The sequence below is a fragment of the Fistularia commersonii genome, chromosome 5 (genome assembly GCF_037954325.1).
Source record: "Fistularia commersonii isolate RoL2024-O1a breed Wild chromosome 5, RoL_Fcom_v1.0, whole genome shotgun sequence".
NCBI classification, from domain to species: domain Eukaryota; kingdom Metazoa; phylum Chordata; class Actinopteri; order Syngnathiformes; family Fistulariidae; genus Fistularia; species Fistularia commersonii.
In genome coordinates, this window is record NC_141288.1 from 15,148,898 (window position 1) to 15,173,484 (window position 24,587).

At 39.6% G+C, this 24,587-nt stretch overlaps 1 protein-coding gene across 2 annotated transcripts in view; it reads left to right on the forward strand.

Annotated features, from left to right (window-relative positions):
- The window catches only part of celsr1a (cadherin EGF LAG seven-pass G-type receptor 1a), an 89,228-nt gene that overhangs the window by 24,107 nt on the left and 40,534 nt on the right, over nucleotides 1–24,587 (forward strand). For both annotated transcript variants that reach the window (XM_086146983.1, XM_086146982.1), the window contains exons 2-5: nucleotides 14,505–14,860; nucleotides 14,961–15,249; nucleotides 18,962–19,184; nucleotides 22,474–22,589. In XM_086146983.1, coding sequence (XP_086003109.1) covers nucleotides 14,505–14,860; nucleotides 14,961–15,249; nucleotides 18,962–19,184; nucleotides 22,474–22,589 — 984 coding nt within the window. The remainder of the gene's footprint in view (nucleotides 1–14,504; nucleotides 14,861–14,960; nucleotides 15,250–18,961; nucleotides 19,185–22,473; nucleotides 22,590–24,587) is intronic.

The following is a 24,587-nucleotide window of genomic DNA, read 5'->3' on the forward strand; positions in this document are numbered from 1 at the left end:
TTCCTAGTTCTTATAATGTCTCTCCTTCCAGCCTGAATTGTCCACATTCAACAATAGAAGCGCTGATGTTGACAGCAGGTCTGAAAGGGCCTCCCTTTCTCCCCAGGAGAGAGGAGGGTGATTGTTACCATGCCTAATGTGGAATGAGAAGTACAATCATAGCTTTTTCGGCCTTTTGGAAAAGTTACTTTACTCCTCGCCATTTCATTTTCCCCTTCTCCGCGGCTTGACGGGAGATATAAAGCAAAGAATTGCAGGTATTCCTTTCATCTGGAAACCGCGGAGCTGCACTTGCTGAAGCAAATTTCCTTCGAAATAGTAACATAGGGACTATTTGCATGATTTGATAAAAGATGGACACGGAGCAAGAAGGGAGCAGTATTCAAAAGAATAGCTTTTTTTTCTAGTCTGTCCCCTGCCTGGCTAAGAATATATCTTAAGCTATTATGCTATATACATTTTGCTAATAGTCTCAGAATTATCCAGATCATTGCTTATTTTCATAATGGAAAAATATTTCTTTGTGTGATAAATTTGCTTATTGGTAAAGTTTTTTTTTTCATAGCAAATAAATTAAGTGATATGTAGAAACAAATACTTTGTATTTAAGGCTTTCATGTTCGCGTGAGCTAGGATCACCTTAAGCGCTAAAGAATCTGTTCCCCTTTTCAATCCACAAACTCCACACCGTGCAGAAAATGTCCCATTTTTGCCTCTTTTAGTCTGTGTGTGTGTGTGAGGTGTATATCAATTTTCTACATAATTAACTATCATCTAAATTCTAGCTGTCTTTATTTATCCCTTCATTAGGTTAATCTCTGATAATTCAATCACTTCGATTTGATTAAGCACATTTAAAAGGAACAAATTATCTTTAAGGCAATTATCATTTATAGTTTTGCAGAAATTTAAGAAAAATTATTGAAAAATGAAAAACCGCATATATAGCCCAGTCCTTGTCTAAACAAAATAGTGTTCTAACAATGCCAGTGTTTACCAATTCTCAGTAAGTATAGTTTATACATTTTAGACAACGAATACAGTTGTTAAAAATACTTTGTAAATAAATAACGGCACAATTATGTAGCTTAATTTTGTCCGGTATCCAATCATATCCTTCAAAACGATTCCTGCACTTGTCCATCTCATGTCTCCGTAAGAGCGGCAGTTTGGTCAAGTGCCACACTCATGCCAGCAGGGGAACGATGGGAGTATGACGGGTTACAACCGGGGCATTCAGCCGCCGTCATCGGGGTATTCATCTGTGCTGGGAGGTCAGTGTCTCCCAAGCTTTGTCCTCGCGGCGATTGAAAAAAAAAAAAAAAAAAAGCTCCATGCTACACTGAAACACAGACAAATGCCCCTAAGTTTTGTCCGACTTTCTATTTAAATCATCTGGAGTCTCGTGGTTTCCCAGGGCAACACCCCACCATACACACACACTCCAATACACACACACACACATCTTTCCCTCCCTCCCTCTTTTTTATCCCGCTTTGTTGAAAAGGGCCAGTCGTAGTCGGTAACTAGGCACCCTATTTATCAGTTACCAGCACCAACAATAACTGTAACCTGACACCTCCTGGGAGAGAAAGATGAGGGAAGTAGAGAGACGGTCAGAATGAAAGACGGAGAGAGAAACAGAAAGTCGAGAGCGACGATCTAGACAAATACAAACCTACATATTGCCTATGGATAGCAACGCTGCCATGCTCTATTTTTATTCTCATATTCATTTCAACTGATGCTTTTTATATTTCAATCTTTCTGTCTTTAAAACGTTCATGATTCGAGAAAGAAAGTTTGAATATAATAATAACCTGGTAGAAATAAAGACGCGGAAAGATGTGGAAAAACTGTCGGAAGATCCAAAGACTGCTTCAACTAGTGCCGCAGAATGACGGGATCTGATGTCAGTGTAACGGATACTTTGTCCTATTAGGCCATTCATGGCTGGGTAGCTCCTAAGAGAGCCATGCAGGTTGAACTGCACTGAGACTTTTGATCAGTGTTCCCCTTCCGAACCAGCTATTTGTCCACTTGGAGCTTATCTCTTACCATTGGGAGAGATAGGATGAAGGTAAAGGATGTCCTGCATCCAGGCTCGCCAATATGAGGGTGTTCACATGTCTATGTACATATCTTTATTAAGATCGAAGGCTTTGCAAGTGCGAAAGGCAAGGCTGTTGTGCTATTGTATTGTGTGTGTGTGTATGTGTGTGTGTGTGTGTGTGTGTGTGTGTGTGTGGGTGAGCGTGCATGAGGATTCTTGGTTATAGTTGAGTGATTCCCACCCCTGCAACTGAGAAAAAGAAGAACTATTTGACTCTTCACCTCTCAGTGATCTCTTGAATAAAGATCTAATCCTGCTAATACAAATCAGCCGACCACACACACACACACACACACACACACACACACACATACACACACGACATACATACACATACATAGATACACACAGAAGGAGAAGAGAAAAAGAAAGCCGTCTCTTCTCACCATATTCACACATTAGTGGTCTCGAGCCTGAGGTGTAAGAGCTGAAGTAAATACCTCATTTTCATTGATTTAATCATTTAAAACATGAATTTAATCTAGTTTTGCAAATCGCTGTTTGCGGATTCATATTTTTATGCTCAATTTTCACTCCAGCAGCTTTGCAATAAATGTAAGGAATCAACACATGGCCCATGATATTTACTCGATACTTCCAAAATTACAAACAAATGCCACTGTAATTGAAATAAAGCTATATATTATGCTATACTAATGTTTTCTGCTGCAATTTGATATCTTAATATTTGTTTATCTTATAATTTGGTGTTCTGAACTGAGACAATAACAGGTGAATTTTGTCAGTCACGTGAACACTTGTGTTCTCTTTTTTTATCAAGGTTATATTTTGTCCGTATCAGGCTATGTCATTTTTTGGGTGGGGCTTTTTTTGTATTTAAAAACTTGCATAGGTCTGAAAGCACTGCTCATAATTAGCCAGGATTCGTAGCTCCTCTCTTCAGCATTTCCTTTTTACCTCCCAGCTGTCAGCTCTGGCAGATGACAGATAGTTTTCACTTGATGTCGGCGTCTAATGGCTATCTGCTCGAGACGACGTGTAGGACATGTTTTTGATTCGTGCAGTAGTCAAAATTTGTGTTTTATCTTGCACTCGTTCTTTTGCTTCCAATCTCTTTCGCCTGAAATCATCCCCATTATTCTTTCCATCTGACACCTCAATGCTCTCCGCTGTCCCAGCTGTCTCTCAGCTCTTGTTTCTCCCCCTGCCTCACCGTTCGTCTCGCCGCTCACTACACCTCTCATCCACCCTGTACCCAGCTGAACTTGTCCTACATTTGTTTTTGTCAGTTCCATGCATTAATCAAGGCAACCTGTCTTTATTTTTGTCTGAATGCAATCGACGTCAAACATTTTCTCACAGAGATGCCTGCAGTTATAAAATCACAGATTACAACATTTTGCGGTATATGTCGTGGAGCAAACACAACCAAGGTCATTGAAAGATACTGCCTATTATAGCGATAACTTAAACAGATGATTAAAACATATACTGCTCAAAAAAATAAAGGGAACACTTGAACAACACAATGTAACTCCAAGTCAATCACACTTCTGTGAAATCATAGTGTCCACTCAGGAAGCAACACAGATTCATTTTGACTTGTTTTAAGGACATTACATCAAAGTTGGATCAGCCTGGAGTTTGCTTTTACACTTTAATTTTGAGTGTGATTCCTAATCCAGACCTCCATGGGTTGATACAATTGATTTCCATTGATCATTTTTGTGTGATTTTGTTGTCAGCACATTCAACTGTGTAAAGAGCAAAGTATTTCATAAGAATATTTCATTCATTTAGATCTCGGATGTGTTTTTTAAGTGTCCCCTTTATTTTTTTGAGCAGTGTATGTAAGATAATTAATCAGAAAAATTGTTTGTCAGTTGTTTGGTAAGACAGTGTCTGCTTGGTCTAACTAAACCCTGCCTGAAAGAGGGATGTTTTTCTTTATTCTTATGTGGCGCCGGTCGCATCATCTGGCGAGAAGAGAGCAAGGTGACACCCGGAAGCCCTGGCCTTTGAACCTTAAATAAGAGGAAGTGGAGGGTTTTAATGTGATTAGTTGGTTAAGGGGAGAACCTAGCGGATAAGAGAGGGGGGAAGGGATAAGTCTGTCATGGCTCAAAGATCCCAAGCGGCTGGAGCTCCCAGCTAAGTTTTTCAATATTCATGAATATCCATAATCTTTTCACTCAGATGTCATCGTGCAAATTTTCTTCACCAGTTTGATGTACTGGGAACAGCCTGGGTGAGGGGGGAAGAAAATAAAATACAATTTTAAAATTGGCTGATGTTAATGCATTAATGTTGTTTTTTGCTTTTTTCACAATCACTAGATTTCCATTGTATACAATGTATATTCCATTGTATATTCCATTGTATATTTCCATTGTAGATTTCCATTGTATATTGTATATTCCATTGTATATTCCATTGTATATTCTTATTTGTTTAATTATTCATTCGTTTTATTGCTTATCCAGCACTCAGGGTCACGAGGGGGCTGGAGCCTAATCCAGCTGTCATTGGGCTGGAGGCGAGGTTCACCCTGAAATCAAATCTTTGTGTTTCTTTGCGCGTTTTTTTTCCTCACATGCATCTGGGGGGTTTTATACAGTGGGTTTCAAGAAAAAAAAAAGACAAGAAAAAGTAGAATGAAAAAGTAATTTTGCAATGTATTTTTTGCTTCAAAATCTGACATTGTTATAACGATCTTTTCTTATTTCTATAAAAAACACAAAAACAATAGCAAAAAAAAAATGGGCAAAATTAAAAAGATTGATTTAATAACCAGAATAGCCACCATTATTCTGTATACGTTACACCTCCTCTTATACATGCTACCGATCAATTTTCTAATCAATTCTAGTGGCAAATTTTCCAGCAGTGACAAGAGTTTTTCTTTTATATTATATTACAATTTGTTAAAGGTGTCATCTCATCAGTTCTTTTTTAATATTCATTTTTAATGTTAATTAAAATTCATGCATTTTTTTAGAGGAACAGTTCATTACATATAAAGCATTTTATAATTTACCTGTTTACCTCCTTTACACTAAAACAAAGGAAACACTTTGGACTTAGTGTTACTTCTAGGTAATGATTTTACTGGTCATATGTCTGGGCAGTTTCGAGTCTTCAATGACACGACTGTATGTTTTGGGGGGATTGGGGAAAACTGGAGGGAAGATGTTTATAAACTCAAATAAAAAAAAACTTTGAGTGAACTGGTAGTTAGTCACCTTATAAAAACTAATGGAAATTACCTGGAAGTCTCATCATGAGACTATATAAAAGGCCAACAAAAAAAATAACAGAAATTGTTGAGAATTTTTGGGGGTAAACAGCAAGAAATAATGGTCAGCAGAACAGTGAACAAATATGAAAACATCAGAATTTTAAATTAATAAAAGTCATCAGGAAATGGTCAGAGAGTTTTGATGTTTAGAGGAAACCATTTGTCTCTCATGTTTTTCACTTCCAGCAGCATCTATCATCGAATATCTAACCCGATGCCGTTCATTCCTCTATTTCTGCTTCGGTCCTCAGTTGGTTGATCAAGGACTTTCCACTATCTCTGTCATTAATCACCCTTTTTAGCCACGGTATAACAGTAAAACCGGTCGGCCCTCAGGCAGTCGAACAAGCCAAATGTTCATTTGGGCTCCTTTCGCATTGTCTGGCCTCTTCATCCGGGCGGGTTTCGTATTGTCTGACTTAGAACAGTGCCTCTATTCTTTGCAACCCTCTTCTCCCAGGGATGCTAAAGAGGACATAGATATCCCAGCTAGGTCAGTTGACAGTCTGGCACTAAATGCTCCGGAGCACTCTGCTTAAGTACAGCTGTGAAGGGCACTTGTGGAGGGTTTGTGAATGTCGGTTCAGTTTAAAGGTGAAGGTCCAGGAGAGGTGGAGCAGGCGGGTCGGATCCAACTGCACGCCAAGCGCTGTGTGACGTCTCGTTGTGTGCAGGCTTTGAGCCCTGAAGGCGTTTTCCATCCTGGTGTTGTCTAACGGATTGAATTTTTTTTTTTTGATTCATCTTCGGCTCTATGAACTATTACATCATTGCTTTTGTGATCCATGAGTATCAGTTTTATGAAGCTCAAATTAGGATTTAGTTTTGCCTCTAGGTTGACATTATAATTATCCGGGGAAGTAACTTATTATTCATAAACCATCAGTGAATGGTTATCTATAACACCCTGTGTAGTAAAGCCATCGATTCACACTTTGTATGGAATTAAAAGATCTGGTAATATTTCTCTGTGCGGTTATTCAACCCAGCAATCGTAAACTTGTCGAAAGCGTTATTGATTATCATCTTCATCCAATCAGTATCTGATCTGGTGTCACTTCCTCTCATGATAAATAACAGCTTTCTTTGCCTTTCAGCAAGGCGCTGTCATAGCAGATCATATTGATATTAATGTTCCAAATATTGATCATTACAGTTTACTTTGAAATATGAAAATGATCATTATAATGCTGTTATAATGATCTAACCTGATGTGCAGCGTCCTGGCTTGTGATAAGCCTTTAAGCTCATAGGTATTTACCTCATCTGTCTCACTGGTACCTGAAGCAACATGTCCAAGCTAATGTAGAATGCTGTCAGTTTATTTCCACCCTCAACAAACTCAAATTTGGTCTGCATTGTGTTATCATAGCATTTATCCCTCAAGAAAAGACATTATAGTCTTGGGGATTAATGGTTGTACTTTAAGCTCTTTCTGGAACTCCTCACTGGAGCTTTAAGCGGACAGAAATCCATATTCATGGACCCAAACCTCTTTGCCCAGCATCACTGGTTGAACCGAATGACCCACAGGTCACAATGTGTTAAATTTAACTTTTGCAGACCAAACGAGAGATGCAAATATCACCCTGAGTTTGCCACCACACTGGTGCCAAAGCTCAGTGTCTGGATGGCTGAGGTTCTGGAGGCCTGGGTTCAAATCCCACTTCTGATAGTGCTGTTTTTCCAGTTCACTTTGGAAACTAATTTTCCTTGCTTGATACGTGAGCTCCTCTTTGGCGTCCAAGTGTTGTTGAGCAAGACACTCAACCCCGAACTGTTTCCCGGGCACTTCTACCTTTAAGTGTCCGCCTTGTGTTCACGGTTTATTCATGATTGGTTAATCTGGATTTGCTGTTTGTATGATTGTACAGCAGTAGAAGATCTCACTTCAGCACCATGTTAGTATGTAATCCCACCTGTTTGCTCCCATGTTATCCTTCTGCCAGGCCCAGCACAAACTCCGCTCAACACCCCATATTGCTCACATCTCCCTTTCTCCCCCATCGCTCGACTCTGAAAGGAATCTTTTGTCTGTGGCGGCTACTGTTAACCGTTGCCGAAGACAGAGGTAATCCCTCCAGTGCGATCACTGCTTTGAGAGCAGGACGAAACCAGATGAGAAAGAAGGAGGATGATGGCTAGTTGTTTTTGGCCCCTCAAGAGCTACAGGTGCTCTGGGGAAATTAGGGTGAAACAGCTGTGTATGTGTGTGTGTGTGTGTGTGTACAGGCTGATATATGCTCACACGTGCACATTCAGCTCTCCTACAACAGCTAATGAGAATTCTTTTTAGACACGAGTGACATACTCTTTACACTCTGTCCAGAGTCCCAAATTAACTTGTGTCATCTGTCATCTGTCAGTGAACAACATTTTCTTACAGGTCATAAATGTGTGTAATGCATTATTTCATTGACCTGATTGTAACATCTTAATTATAATTTTAAAGAGACAATTATATACAGCTAGTTTAAGATATACATAACTTTGCATTTTCTTTTTATTATGAGCTTTTTCAGAAAAAAATCTTAACATGAAGATTTCTGCATTTTCTATATTCTAAATTGATAGTTTTGTTTTTTAAATCTCTAAATGAAAAACCTTAACTGACTTTTTTTTCAGTTTATTAAAATTCAATTTATTAAAATGCACCAATGGAACCAGAACATCTTTAGATAGAGATATAAAAAAAATAAAATCAAAATACTTGCAGTCTAAACTAATTATTAGGCAGGTCAATACCCTTCTAAGAATGTAATGTAATATTTCATGGCAGTGAGAGGTGTGTGTAGACTCCATTTTTTTGTCATGCTCACCATGCATCTCAGAAAAAAATGCAAATATCTGCTCTGTAATGTTTCATTGTTTTTGTTTAGGTCTTTGCTTCCTACCAGTAGCATAACGTGAGGAATGTGTCGACTTGTCTCATACAGCATGCAGTTAACTCCCAAGTATCTGGGCGGCCCCGACCTGCTTTTCTTTCACTTTACCGAAAATGCCCCCCTTATCTGAACTCCCAGTTGACTGCATGTCAACTTTATCTATTCGTGTCTGTTTGAGTGTTTAAAGCTTGACCTCGTCTGTCCTCATATCCGTCCAACACTTTGGACAGAGACTTCAGACGGACAAGCGGGCATACCTGAGCGAATATATGGCTGGCAGATGGTGGAAGGAGATGAGAGGAGCTTTTGCAGACTACTTCCAGATATGTGCACATGTACGCACAAAACACACACACACACACAAACAATCAGACGAGAGTAGAGAGAAGCTCTTCAGCACTGAGTGCAAGTTGACAGAATTTGTGGATAAAAATCAGCTCTGTCGATCATTAACAAGCAGAAGTTTAAGCCTTCAAGAAATCTATTTAAAAAAAAGGCTGTGAGTTGTTATTTTTTTTAGTGGTCATAAAATACAATGCAATCATCGCAGAATCCTTCATCGCCTCAGTCGTTGTTATCCTGCTGCTTCTGGCATTTCCGTGGTTAATTATCCAACTCCGGTTAACATGTTTTGTAATTTAAGCTTCACACTGATGGTGGTAGGAAGATGTGAAAGTGTTTTATTGAATGCTTTTTCAAACCTTTCCAAGCCTGCAAACTTTCATCGAAACTGCATTTGGAATACCTCTTTCTTTGGGGGGAGGGATTGAATCTTTGATAATTCACAAGTTTTTGTAAAAAGTCATTCTGATTGTCTTTTTTGCAATTCTGTGGTTTAAAGTGTAAATCAAATGGATCGTCCAGTTAACAGGACATATTGGTAGTGGGTGGCGGATTAATCTGTTTCTCAATCTGAGTGTATTTCGCATAATTATGGTTGTCTTTATCACATATTTTAACACTTCATTTATACGTTGTCCTACAGTCACCATAGATGACAAAAATTACAACTAAAATATACTGCGATAAACTCCCTTGTTTGTGAAAGGTAGCGTTGGCTGGTAAAATCCACGTGTCAGCTGATTTAATATATATTTGTAATGGATTTTGGTTGTTGCCCCTTTAGCTATCGACTCCCCCAAGAGTGACTTCACATGTAATCCGCTTCCCTTAAAATATTTCCTGTCCTCACTGATCTCTTATATTTTTTTTATTCATTCATCCTGCAGAGCTCTCTTCTTCCATCCAGCTTTTTTTTCTTTCTTTTTGATCTTATTATATTGTCCCTCCGTATTTTCTCGACCCCTCTTTGTTCGAAGGATTTCTGCTGGTGTGTCTGCAGGCTGAGTTTTGATCTGATTTCTTTGCCCGTCATCAGGATTGAGGAAGATTAGTTTTCACAACTCGTTTGAGTGCACGGCAGAAATCCGAGTGCAACGTACGCACGATAACATCCAAGTGGAAGCTGATTGGCCGAAGGTGTTCAGGTGTTTCCAGTAAAGAGCAGCTAAGATTTGAGTCTGTGCTCACCGATTGGCCAGAAGCATGCCATGTTTCAGGCTTTGTGTTGATTCAAATATTTGAAACCTTAGGGGAGAAAGAAGATGGGAGGGGAGAGGAAGGGGGAGAAAGTTTTCTGCTGCTTAGAATTTCAAAGTTCCAAGCAGGAGATTTAATTGGCTGCCGTGCTGTAAAACTTTAACTGTGCAGTTAAAGAAATGTTGCTGGGTTGAAAAAGGAAAAAAAAAAAATTGTCGTCAAACTTTTTTTTTTTTTTTTACAACGCCTTGATGTATGAGCTTCCTGCCTTTTTTTAATGGCAGACCTCCCTCGGGGTCGTAATATTTTAAGCTCTCAAATGCTTTTGTCTTTCACGGTAATAAATGTCAGCATGGTGCTGAATATGAGTGACTAGCATCCATGTTGTAGTTTTCCATACCGTTGAAATTGTAAAGGAAAACAGGACCTAATGAAAATGAGGATTGAAAGACATCACCTAGTTTAAGGATTTAATTTTAAAATAACCCTATCTCTCTGGTGGGCTGTCACCTCTGGGAAACCTGCTACAGCTACAAATGTGTTGTTTGTTTTTCGTTGTTTTACAGGCGGTTCCTCTCCTTAACTTACCAAACACTGTTGTTGACTTTACACAGCAGGTTTGACCACCAGAGTTGATAGGCAAGCAAAAAGTAACAGTGCATGTTTGTACTAGTATACATCAATTTTAGCTTTGATCCTTCAAAGTTATTTTCGAAGGATGCTCGAGTAAAACACGTTAAGCCTGAGCATGGTCTGACCTTCATTTGAAGTGAAAAAAAAAAAAATAGATTAAAAGTAACTTCCATGTTTGTCCCATTTAGTGTTAGGTATGCTTGTCACTCGCAGTGACAGCTGGTAGGGACATGTGCGTTGACAGTGTCATTTTATTGTAATGAGTAGACGCTGCAGAAACATTAGTGTGTATGTGCATGTGTGAGAAGCAGAAATATGTACTCCGGCAGGACCCTTGGCATGTGATAAATGGTCATCATGCAGCACGTGTGTGTTTTTGTGTGTGTGGCCATATGCCCCCGTGACCCCACCCCCACCCCAACACAGAGGTGTCATTGCCATGGTGTGCTTGTCAGCTGATTAGTACGTTTTATACAGCCCATAGTTCTCTCGTTCCCCTCCGTGCGGCCTCTTGTCAATAATTGACCAAACACAAATATAGTACCTGACCTACGTGTTTCACACCTTCGATTGCCTTTCATCACACACATACACAATCATCAGTTTTTAAAATGCAATAATATAATATTAATGAGATGTGTGTTTATTGAAGTTTGCAGTTGTGCGATAATGTTAAATCAACCATGCTAATTCATCAGGGCTATTAGAAATAAACTCGGGATATTTGGAGCTATGGGGTTGCTTGCTTATGATATTCAGAGAATCATTTTAAGCTGTGATTCTCCCAACTTTTGTTTTGTTTGGAAAAACTGTGTGGTAATAATTCCTGTTTGCGCAGGTCCGTTGGTAGGTCACGCTGTGTCTGTGCTGACCAACTTGCGCATACATATCTTTCTATAGCGCCTGCCTGTGACACACCCTTTTCCATAGTTCAGCCCATCCTCTGCATGTGTGTGTTATCCCATATTAGCAGGCGGTGGATTCTATTTATAGGGTGTCCCGCCTCTGGGAGCAGGAACAAAACAACAGCTATCTTTTAAACACGCTTTAAACGCTAAAGATCAATTAATTTGTTATTTTTGCCTTTTTTCGTTTGATCCGTGCATCCCATCTGAGCCTGATATTTATATACGAGATATGAAGGGAATCACAGCCTTCTTGCAGAAATATTTTAAAATCCACTACAACTGAAGTTATAAGTAGCATCACATGATTGTACGTCCAATGCAATTTCAGTGGGACTTTCTACACACACTAGCCTTGTTTTTCTTGCTCATAAATCCTTCTTTTCTGTCTGTGATCCGTGATGCACCTCTATTTTCAGAGCCTACTCCTTCCATCCTTGGGAAGGGGAAACCAAATCCGATACAGTTTGTTTAATCTCGGAAGAGCCCAGCTCTTTTCTAGAGTGCTTTAAAATTGATGCGTAACTCAGTTTAGTCAGTCTCATAGCATGTGTGTTTGGGTGTGAGGACCGGTATCACAGCGGATGTATGCGGGATATGAATGTGTGTGTGAGCCGCCGCTTGTGTGTTTAGTTCGGCTCAGCGGTAACAGATCGTTTCAAGACCCACTTGTTTTCATTTGATGTGACTTTTGTGTAACGGGTGTCGTGTTTTGACTTGGCACCGAGCGTGACTGTCCATACATTCGCCCGTGAGGATGTCTGAATGGACAGCATCATGAGCAGGGGGAGAGTTCTTTTCTTTACCCTACCTAAATCGTGATTTTTATCCACCGCGGTAAACATGGTTTTGTCTTCAGCCGGCAGCATGTGAGATAACATTGTATTCGCCGACACGGAGGAAGGGAGAAGGACAGGTGTGGAGATCTGCAGAGAAATAAACACACATTGGCAAGAAAGATCATCCATCTGTTATCTCTGTGTTGAATGAGCGTGTTCGTTCCAGCACATTATAACAGCCCTTAATACCACAGCTGCTACTAGATGTCACTGTCCTGAAGAGATGTATGTGCATTAGAATTTAAACTTTAAAAAGTAAGCAAATTACTAGTTTTTCTGGAAAATCTCCTTTTACTTATTACTGGTTATGTTCAGTCTTTGTTTTACTGATTACTTCACAAATATTTTAGCATTATTTCAATGGGTTAATGGAGCCATTTCTAACACGACATACAGGTGAAATGTCTTGTCTTTTAGAATCAGATTCATTTTTTTATTTACCAGCTTAGCTGCAAATACGACTGGATATCATAAAGATTTAATTTAAATGTAGACTGACTGTGATAGTACTGAAAATTTAAAAAAATAATACAACAAATTAATGTGTGTTTTTTTTTTAAAGGAATATCAGAACAGCGATATTACACTATTTTTTCCATCTAATATCACAAAATTATATTACAATTGTAATACTAGTCAATATTAGTTTAGCTAAATGTTGCCGTTTTGTCTCATTGACATACAGGATATCCTTTTGTAACCGTGAAGCTGCATCAGATAAAGTGCACTGAGCTGCCGACTCACATTGTTTCTCTGTGTATATTATTCAAACTGATGTAGATGTAGGTGACCTCCAATTGACCCGCCTGTCCACACTATCCTCTGATAATTCACTCCCGTATTTGGGTCTGTAGGTCCTGTAAAAAAATGTCCCTCGGTGTGCTCAAAATGATGAGGCACCTGTGCCCAAATCTCACCGTGACTCTTTCACCCCTAAACCCACGCACTCTCATGCACACTGAGGCTCTTAGTGTGCAGCAGCAATCCGACCCACTCCTTCCCTAACAGAATTACCCCCCCACCCCTGTAGATTTCATCTGGCCTCACCACCTGTTGTCAGCTGTATTTCACGCAACTCATGCCCTCTTCAGCCCACAGCCTTGTGTTTCCCTCCATAAGCACCAAAAATTACAGCTGAGCCAGAAGTAGGTATGGGAGCAGCCCCCATGCTCCCCAGGGGAAGAAACGCAAGACTGATCCAATTACTGTTGGCCGGAGCTTGAATCAAACTGAATCTCCAACGGCCGGCAACAACTTGATTCAATCTAGCGGCAGAAGTGTTACACAGTAAACAAGTCAAGCTGTTGAGGTGCAGTTTGGAGGGCAGGAAGGGCGGGGAGGAGTGTGTGAGTTCAGCCTTTTCCAGTCGGAGAATTTAAAAATGTCAAATACAGATCCCTTTGTTTTACTTAATTTTGTAAGTCCAGAACGTCAACGGTGTCACATGCCCTTCAGTGCTTAAGAGGAAAAATATAAGTACAGGAGAGAACAAGGTTAAAGGAGATTCACATCTCTCACATATCCCTTGTGTTTGTGTAATGCGATAGTTATAAAGACATACCCTCATGCCTAAACAGGAGGAACGTTCTCATGGTTGGATTACACGCCTCAAGTGACGCATTTCTTGTGAAACGACATCTAAATTCATTTCACCTTTCATTTTGTATGACTTAAGTGGATTCATATTTATCTTGTGATTTCTTGGATTCCCTTAAGGCTTTTGGTTAGCATCCTTACTGCCAATTCAGGGATCCTAAGTATCCTTGAAGACTTGAAAAAACTGGGGAAAAAAATATACCTCTAGTGCAGTCATGGAAAATAAAAATAAAAATGTACTAATATATTATGTCCTGGACAATTATTTGAATCTGTATTTTATATACAGGAGAATTACCTAGAGACACAATTGGTAAGAAATGACCTGCAAAATAATTTATTTAAAAATTTGTTTCCAGTAACCCGGATATTCGACAAAAATACCTTAGAAACGGATACAAATTTTTATTATTATTTTAATTCGAAAACAAATTAAAAAAAATCAATAGCAGGAGGGGGAGGTTCAAAAATACCAGCTAGATTTTTCCTGATGATATCCTAGAAAGTTTTTGTATTCGAAAACAAATTAAAAAAAATCAATAGCAGGAGGGGGAGGTTCAAAAATACCAGCTAGATTTTTCCTGATGATATCCTAGAAAGTTTTTGTAATCGGTCCTGTATTTACAACTCTGGTGTGTACTATACTATTCATCCCCTCATTTCAACCTTTTGCGCTTGTAAGATCTCGCATCAGAAGTGAATTAAAGTCAAATTTTGCTGTTTTTCACTTTCCAGATGGCATCCACAGCGTAGTGGCCCACTGCACACTGCGCGTTACCATCATCACTGACGACATGCTGACAAACAGCATCACGGTGCGTCTGGAGAACATGTCCCAGGAGCGCTTCCTGTCCCCTCTGCTCAGCCTCTTCATGGAAGGTGTCGCCGCCGTGCTGTCCACCAAACGGGAAGCGGTGTTCGTATTCAACATCCAGAATGACACGGACGTCCAAGGCTCCATCCTGAACGTAACCTTTTCAGCGATGCAGCCAGGGGGTTCCCCGGGTAAAGGGACTTTCTTTCCATCTGAGGAGCTGCAGGAGCAGATCTACCTCAACAGGACTCTGCTCAGGCTGATTTCCTCTCAGGAAGTAAGACACACAGACGCACTTGCAATTTCAATGGGATTCTTTGTCACAATTAAAGCATGTAAACGTAAAGAAAAGTCAACGCAGATCGTCTTCTTTTTAGGTTTTGCCATTTGACGACAACATCTGCCTACGGGAGCCTTGTGAGAACTACATGAAGTGCGTGTCCGTGCTGAAGTTCGACAGCTCCCCTCCGTTCATCGCTTCGAATACCGTTCTGTTTCGGCCCATCCACCCCATCAATGGGCTGCGCTGCCGCTGTCCGGTCGGTTTCACGGGCGATTACTGTGAAACCGAGATCGATCTCTGCTACTCCGGGCCATGCAAGAACAATGGGCGGTGCCGCAGTCGAGAGGGGGGCTACACCTGCGAGTGCCTGGAAGATTTCACCGGTGAGTGCTTATATACTTGAGTGTGTTTGCATATACATCGATACTTCATACCCTGTTAAATATTAAAATTGTGATTGTGGTTACGGCAAGTCTTGATTGGAATACTTTTCTGCAGAACTTAAGAAGACGTAATAACTCATTTTCGCCCTTACAGTGGTGGTAAAGGGGTTGTATAAAACTGAAAGACAGAACTGACAGGTTATAATTTCCATTGTTGAAGCTCGAGGTCAACTCAAGTGCAAGAAGTGAAAACATACCATCTAACAGTCTTTCTGCAATAAGAATGCAAACGAACATGCGCACACACACACACACACACATGCGCAATCACTTACATGCCTGCAGTTCAAGTCAAAACCGCTGACTATACAGGTCAAACAAGATCTGTCTCAAATGCCAATGAGCCTATCAACTTAGTGTACAAATACTGAAATCCCTTTACAAAAGGCAAAGTAATTAAGGCCGGCACGGCACAGGAGGTACAGGAACCGAATATTCCTGGTTTGATTCCCGGCTCCGCCGGTGTGTTCAAGTGTTCTTGAGCAAGACGCTGAACCTCTAACTGCTCCCCCATGCCTACTTCTAATGGTTCATCCATGATGGGATAATGGCAGAGAACGAATTTCCCTACAGGGATTAATAAAGGATTAATTATGTAATATTGGTTTAATTCCCTTTAATTTTTTTAATTTTGATCTGAGGAAAATAAACGTATAACACACTATTTTCAAAAAAATAAGTCAGCCTTTCATGTCAAGATTATTGTGTCAATCCTGGGATGTTACATGTCGTAGAGAATAATCCGCAGCCGATTTTCAATACGTCTTTTTAGTTTTAAACGTACTGTATGTTACCATTTATATGCAAAGTTACACAACTTCCACAAACACCTTAAATGTTATTTTTATTTGTTTTCTGGTTAAGAATATGCCGCATAGTAGAACTTGTTCCAGAGAAAATTAGTTAGTGAAATCTGGATATTTGCGGACAATATTTATTACATTAATGTACAGTAATGGTAGACGGTCAGGTTTTAGCTTTACTGTGTTTGAGGACAAGACAATTCTGTGGACCGAAAACCAATTTTAATTCGGAAGAAACACAACTCTGCCTAGAAGCCATGAGTAACAGCCTGAACGGCGTTTAGATGGCAGGTCATTGATGGGAAGTCTGGGAATCTTTCAGTATTCACACAGAAATCACTTTCTGAAATATTTCCCAGTGGCAGGGATCCACCCCTCATACTTGGTTCATCTGATACCTGCCTCACTGTCTCCGCTCCTCTGTCTCCCTCCTAATAGAGCCTAGAGGATCTCTGACAGCCTTCATCCCCTCTCTCCCAACTCTATGCCATTCCTCTGCCTATGTCTTATCTGATGTAATTACCTTATTATACCTACCTTTGTCACTCACTCGCCCACTTTCGCCTTTTTCCTCCGTTTCCCCATGCCCGTCTCCTTCGCTCAGCCATTGCACTACCACTTATCTCTCAGTGTCCCACCTTTGAAGGTCACAGTGCCACTCCAAAATAGTCAGGACCCATCAGGGGCTTGTAATTGGAGTGATGACAGCATCCTCCTTGGGTTTCTTACATTTCAGGGAAACAGATCCTTATAATTCCCCCCTCGGAAAAAAGGATTATATCGAGGAGAGAAGGGCTATTACCTGGTTCCAGGCTGTAGTGTTAGGGATCAGTGCATGTGTGTGCATGTGTGTACAAAATTCCAAGTCAGGAAAGCAAGATGACACACAGCACTGCCACAAGACATCAGGCATCTAATATTCAGTCAGAAACATCTGCATTAGTGGAGGATTTTTTTTTTTTTTTTTTTGAGCAGAGCCAGGAGCCCGGTCCTAACTCAATGACTCTGAAAGTGTCTTGTGATTATTTGGGAGGAATGTCCTATGTCAAAACCGCTGCAGTGTTCAGCCAGTTAAGGACAACAACTGGCAACATCCAGTGTGTCCTGACTAAATCTGCAGACACAGACACCCTTGTTGATAATGAGCCGGTCCAGAGGCTCCTCGTGAGTGTGAGAACTCCTCATTTTCCTGTCGAATAGTCTAAATCTAAACCTTGTCTCCCTTTGGCCCCCTTTCATCTTTTATTAAACCTTAGTAACACAGTAGTAAACGTTCTAGACACGCTTCTCAGACAGTATTATTTGCTATCAGTAGATTTTGATGGTGTTAAGCTTTTTCAGTTGACATGGTAGTGTTGTTATCCATCAAAAATAGACATTTCTTAAGCAACAGTATGTTAAGATGCATAGCAATGTCATTAAATTAAGTGTTTGAGCTGTAAGGTAAGACTGTAATGTTACCCTGTTTTCATTTTCAGCCGAAATTGTCATTTCAGCTAGATGTAATACTTAAAGCCGAAGGGAATATTCAAATCTTTGTACTTTTTAAGACCTTAAAACACTTGATAGCCTTAACTTTGACACTTTATATTTCATTGTATTTCTTATTCTTATTACTTACTCTCCCTCCTTCCTACTACTATCTATTATTGTTATGTTTTACTTGAAACTCTGGCACAACAGTTTCCTTCGGGATAAATAAAGTTGTTCTTATTCTTATTATTCTCATTCTTAAATGATCATTTGATACCTGTTGTCATGGATTATACAACGATTAAGTAGACTCAAGTTTTATTATTCGTGATCTGTGACATTTTTATGGATGATTCGATAACCCATAATGGATACAGCCCATAAACCCAACCTTAGCCAGACTCCAGATATCGACCTCCTTTGTAAGTAAGTCGGTGTATTTTTATTTCTGTTTTGGACTATTGCCTGTTCATAACACCGAAATCCTTCATTGAAGTAGACACAATATGTCAGCTTCAACTGCTTGGATGACAATATCCACTTTAGATTGTACTTTACACAGGAAAAGTGGTATTTCCTTGACAATAAAAAATAAATCAAACAAGCAATGTAATATAGTACAGGAATGCACGATCCAAGCTAGACTTAACTGATCAGCTATTATCTTATCTGTACACAGTTTTAAAGTATCACAGGATTTAAAACAGGAATGTCAGATGTCTCTCTCCTTACATCACCGCTAAGCCCTCTTTCTTTCATTTTAAGGTTTTTGCCTTTGTCCGACCTTCTTTTTCCCCTCCTAAACCCTCTTTATCACTCATCCCCGCTCTTTTCCTCAAATACGGTCAAAGTTGCTCGTGGCTAAGACTTGTTTTTTCCAAGGAAAGGCCTCTCAACAGGGCTTTGTGATCGCTACGCAAAGTTTTGATAGTCTTTTCTTCAACCCATGTTTTATTTATTTTCGTTTATTTTTGTTGATAGTAGGCCAGAGAAGTTTTATTATATGTTTTTTTTTTGTTTTTTTTTTTTGCTCAGCAGTAGAAACCCCTTTAGTGCCTGTCACCCACCTCACTCACAGAATACTTGTGTAAGGCATTACCAGCAGCTCAATGCATTCTTAGTTTGTCCTGGTCACAATGCCGTACTTAACCTGTGCTCTTCTAAAGTCGAAGTAAGTTTAGTAAGTGTGGTTTACAGGAAATCCAGGGCTTCTGAGATGGGTTCAGAAGAACACTTGATTAAAATATCCGCTCAGACAACAGACAACGTGCTCCACAGAAGTGATGATGAATTGTTTCGATGATTTAGTGACCGCTGACTGATCGTTCAGGTTGCAAATAAATACTAAGTAACATGTATTTTTCCTCTTTACACAGGTGAACACTGTGAGCTGAATGCATCATCTGGTCGGTGTGTGCCAGGTGTGTGCAAGAATGGCGGAGAGTGTGTCAACCGCCTGGCCGGGGGATTCATGTGCCAGTGTCCGCCTGGGGAGTACGAGAAACCCTACTGTGAGATGACCACCCGCAGTTTTCCCGGACAGTCCTTCATCACCTTCAGGGGACTGCGGCAAAGATTCCACTTCACCGTCTCCTTCATGTGAGTGCTTCCTGATTCCCCTTCATGGTTTAGCATTTAGTTCACTGTTTTCTTCCACACTGACATGTGAAGGAAATAAAAGGTAATTTTTGAAGTTGAAAGTTCTTGAAAGTATAAACCAGGGGTGGGCAAACTACGGCCCGCGGGCCGCATCTGGCCCGTTGGTCTTTTTAATCCGGCCCGCCAAAGATTAGTACAGAATTCATGCGTGATGCGAATGATTTAATGATTGGATCGAGGAATGTGGGAGCTCAAACAGGAGATGATTTCATTTTGGGAGCTACATTAGAGCACTTGAGATTTTTCCTGAGCGGAATGACAGTTTTAGCCTTTACTGCGGTCATACCGACACACATGAATGAGATGGACGTGAAGCTACAAGGGAAAAAATGGTTTGTGCATGAAATGCTAGCAAATGTCAGAGCCTTCTAAACCAAGCTGGTTTTATTTTCAAAACAAATGTGAGACGAGTCTGATATGTACTGTTAACAAATGCGTTTTTTTTTTTTAATGTATCTTATCTTGTGCTGACCCGGCCCGTCTGTCGACTTTTAAAAGTCAATGCGGACCCTGAGCCAAAAAGTCTACCCACCCTCGGAATAAACCATAATTTCTGAGCAAGCCATTAGCATTTTCAGAGCACAGTTTACTAGTGAATTGTGAAACTGTGAAATCACAACAACTTAGTTCCAAATAAAGAAAGTTCTGGATTGAAACTTGACGATTTGTAAATTTGTTAGGCCGTGGTTTGTTTGTTAGCCTTTTTCTAAAGAATCTGGCTTCATTCCAAGGGACCGAAACACACAAGTTAGGTAAATTGGAGCTTCTGAAATGCCTGCAGCATGACTATAAATAAGTGTCTGTCTCTGTTTGTCACAGCTGTGATTTACTGATGACCTGTCTGGAGTGTAACCCCACCTGGCCTTTGTCAGCTGGAACTTACTCCAACCCCTCTGTAACCTTGTATAGCCAAAGCAAAAACTTGGAAAAACAAGCAAACAAAGATAGCCATTTTTTTTTAAAGTGTTGGATGCAAGAACGCTAATGTATCAAATATTTCAAATTTGATGGTAATGGTCTATCATACAATATTATCTGCAACCAAGCTATCTGTCCGGCAATCAAGCTAATGTGTATTAGATTCAATTTTTTTTTCAAATTTATTGTCATTACACACGTACGAGTACAGGGCAACAAAATGCAGTTTAGCATTATTCCAGAACTCCAAAAAAAGCAGCAGGTGCAGATATGAAACTATGCATATAATTTAGTTGAAATATACAGATGATAAGTTATGTTACACAAACATACAGGTGAAATAGACATTAAATAGTCCATAAATTAATTTGGACAGAGGCTGCCTTGGGATACCTATTATATTAAGATGTTATTTAACCTTGATTGTTTAAGCCAGAGGTAGTTGATCGCGATTATGATGACGAGGTTGATGACAATAACAACGACACAAAGCGAACAATTGCAACTGGTGTTTCATAGTCATTTTGAAATGTGAACCTCCCAAAAGGGGAGCTACATACAAGCCCTAGAAATACATGTGATTATCTGCTAAACCGAGAATTAAACAAAATGTCCTTGGCAACCATTTGGCAATCTTGATCCGACATGAAGAGGTGGAGGTAAAGATTTTTTTCCTTAAATTCCATCATCAAATCACTGAACTCTTGAATGACCGAAAACGCGTGTTAAGAATGCAAGATGTGAAATAAGACCGTTAAGTACGATTCACAGCACACAGAATCAGGGAGATTCAGGAATTCTTGGTCAGGAGAGGAAGATAAGTTGAAACGGGCTATTTTTACATAATGTAACCACAGCAATGAATGTAACCTAAGTATTGTTGTCCTGGTTGGGTTCGGAGAAAATAGCTGTGGTTGTTGTAGTTTGTTATTAGTGAATAATTAAACAATTCTCTGTCAGTTTCTCATACCCCAGCCTTTTCTCCATGCAAATACAACTTTCTTTTCAGTATCAGTATCATGTGTGAAAATGAGATTACAAAAACGTTGGTAAAATATTTACCGTTAAAGAGTAATTTGGAGATCGTACCATTCTTCTTTTAAAAAAGCATCAGTGTTTGGGCTGAACACCTTTTCATTGTATGAACTAAACAAGTACATGACCATTGTGCAGTAAATGTGCGTAGTAAACTGTAATTTAGGGAGTGTGAGGATCTTCAAAGTGGGTGCGCCAAGACAAGTCCACACTTTCCGTTGTATATATATGCGTCTCTCAGTATGCACATGTACACGCACATAAAACACTAAGGGCGTCACCTGAATATGGAACATTGCGAGGTATTCCTATAAACACCAGTGGTGTTGGAGGAAATAGGGTTCAGAAAGGCTAATACACCTAGCAAATATTATGTTGGACAAATTCTTTATTACCTGGTTGGCTGGTCAACAAGCGATTAGCAAAATAGTGGTGAAAAAGGTTTGGAATGAGGTGAAAACAGGAAAGGCTTTGTGGTGTGTATCCCTTATCAGTGTTTGGCTACAGCCATCCTGACTTCCTGCCTCGCTGGCATCTGCCGGCTGACTCCTCTGCCCTCACCTTACTCTAGCAACACACACACACACGCACACACACATACAGGCGGACTTTGCACTCTTACACATAGGTTAAGCAGGTCTCTATCACATGATTACATTCATGCATCGTCTGGGGCATAGGGGCTTTTTCCTGTCCATCCCCAGCCAGGTTCACACATCCTGTGCTTTCTTTCCAAATTACTTTTCCTCAAAAGTGTCTTGGGCCTTTCATCAAAAGAAAAAAAAAAAAAAGTGATGTTTTCCACCTTTTTAGTCCTACTTGGTCAAACCTAGTTTGAGCTGAGAAATTTGATAGGAAACATGGGGAAAAAAAGCCCATTGTAGGATAATCATGAATGCCCATCTTCTTAAGACCCCCTTTAGAATGAAAAGGGAAAATGTTATGGAGCCGAAATGAAACTTCCTGACCCTGATGCAATCACGATATCAATTTCTGTCCTTGGAGTATGGTCAATATATACTTATTTTTACTTTTACAATACATACAAAACAATTCACTAACTTGTCAACCTGGAAGATTATTAAGTGTGACATTATTTTTGCAAGGGAGACCAGGCCCTGACTGAATACCAGTTACAGTAAAAAGGAAATGGGAACAAAGAAGGCCAAGACCAACAATTCAGTCACTGTAGAGACTATTAAGAAGCTCAAATAAAGTAGTTGCACTTGTCTCTTCTATGCGCTCTCAAAACCCATTTTAAAAATCTTTTGTGCAGGTTTGCCACCAGGGAGAGGAACGCTCTGCTCCTGTACAATGGCAGGTTCAACGAGAAGCACGACTTCATCGCCCTGGAAATCATCAACGAGCAGATTCAACTTACCTTTTCTGGAGGTTAGACATCATGTCACGTGTTTGTGTGCACGAATGTATGTGAGGTGACCACTTATATTAATTATTTGAAGATTAGCCCCACTCTTAACTTATTAGACATGTGTGTTATATCTCAAATAACTCCCTAAAAGCCTTCTAAATAATCTTATCCACACTGCTTTCTTTTGTTAAGGTGCAGGCACGTATCCAAATGCACCACTTGTGTGTAGGTGTATGTGTGTGTAGGTGTGTGTGTGTGTGGGTAAGAAATATGGGTGTGTTTTACTGTTTTGAAAGTGTCTGCTTCATCCGAGAGCTGTGAAGCTGATGAATGATGACATGGATATATAAAGAGCAAAGAACTTTGTTCATGCTGTACTAAATGAAGCAAGCACACATACACACAAACTTGCAGACATTTTTTTCAAATAGCGACGCAAGACTCATAAGAGCTTGCGTGACTTTTTTTTTTTTTTTTTTTAATTCGAGCCCGAGTCTCAATGTTCTTTGAACAAGAACCCGCCTGGAAAGTAAAAGGTCGTCCACTTGACTGATAAACCGCGACTGTTAAGCCCCAATCTGAGTTATTCCACTGTATCTTATCTCATTTCTAAATGTACAGATTTAACACGTGGCCTTTTTTTTTTTTTTTTACATTTGTGCTCAAACAAACGCAACTTCACCGCAGGTGCACACAAACGCACACCCACAATCATACAAACAACTAACTGTCAGATCCCAGATCAAACACATATTTGGACTGTTGTTTTCAGAGTCAGTCCACTTTCCCATGGTACCACGTGGGGGGGAAAGAGGGGGGGGTGTTTGGGAGCAAAGCCAAGTCGATGTAGCCTACTCCAAATCTGAAATATGACTAATGTTGAGCATGTGAATCATCTAATTACATACTAAGGATTATGACGCAGTGTATGAGGAAAATCTTAGATTTTGCTCATGTTATTTTCTCGTCCCTTTTTAGCAATAGGCGCCGGTCCAAACAGCAAATATATAAGCAAAGTAGTCACATGCGTAGTCAAAAACGAACATCACTTATTAACATAGACTCTGATACGAAGTAACGCAACACCTCATCAGTGGTGGGGTTCTGTTTACTGATTTGCAGAGCGGTAGATTCCTGCATAGGCCGCTCCTGCCTTTGTCAAACACAGTAAGCCATCTGTAGAGCTGGCCTCTTTGTGCTCTGCAATCTTACCCTTCAGAGCCATTGATACCGCAGACCAACATAGGATTTCCCTACACGTGATTTATGATCATGGTGTGTGTGCGTGTGTGTGTGTGTGTGTGTGTGTGTGTTAGATTAGGATCAATGAAAAAACGGTGAAGTAGCCCAAGTTTTCAAGCCCAGAGTTTTCCTAAAAATACCAATTAATGACTTAAAAGCAAGAAAAATACAGTTGTTCATTTATAAGGTTTTGAACAAAATAGCCTGAAAAGTATTGAAGAATTTGAAAATATTTTTTAACAATTCTTTAACAATTTTAACAATTTTTAACAATTTTTAATAATTTTTAACAATTTTTAACAATTTTTTAACAATACGTTTCTTTGTTTTTTTTGTTTTTTTGTATTTTATTTTTAAAAGATCATTTCTTTTCTTTTTTTGAAAATAAAATAACATTGACTTCTCCCTACTCTGTGAACACAATTATATATAATTTGCATCTGACATCTGTTCTATGTACTTATGCTATAGAAGACTTGGCTTCATTGAAGCATTATAGAAAAAGTGTGGTGCAACTAACTTCACCAGAAATGTTTGCAAGATTTAATTCCCAGATTCAGTGTATGGGAAAAATGTTCTTCTTCTGCTTTGATTACCAAGTTGGAGCACAAGAGTTGAGGGTTAATGGTTAACCAGGAGTATTATTTGTTCATGCAACATTGCGTCAATTAATCCTTCATTAGAACTATATAAACAGTGATCTCTCAGACTAAATGACTCATATGTAATTCACTATTTACTGTTTGATTAGCTGTTCTTTCATCTCTTACACGGTC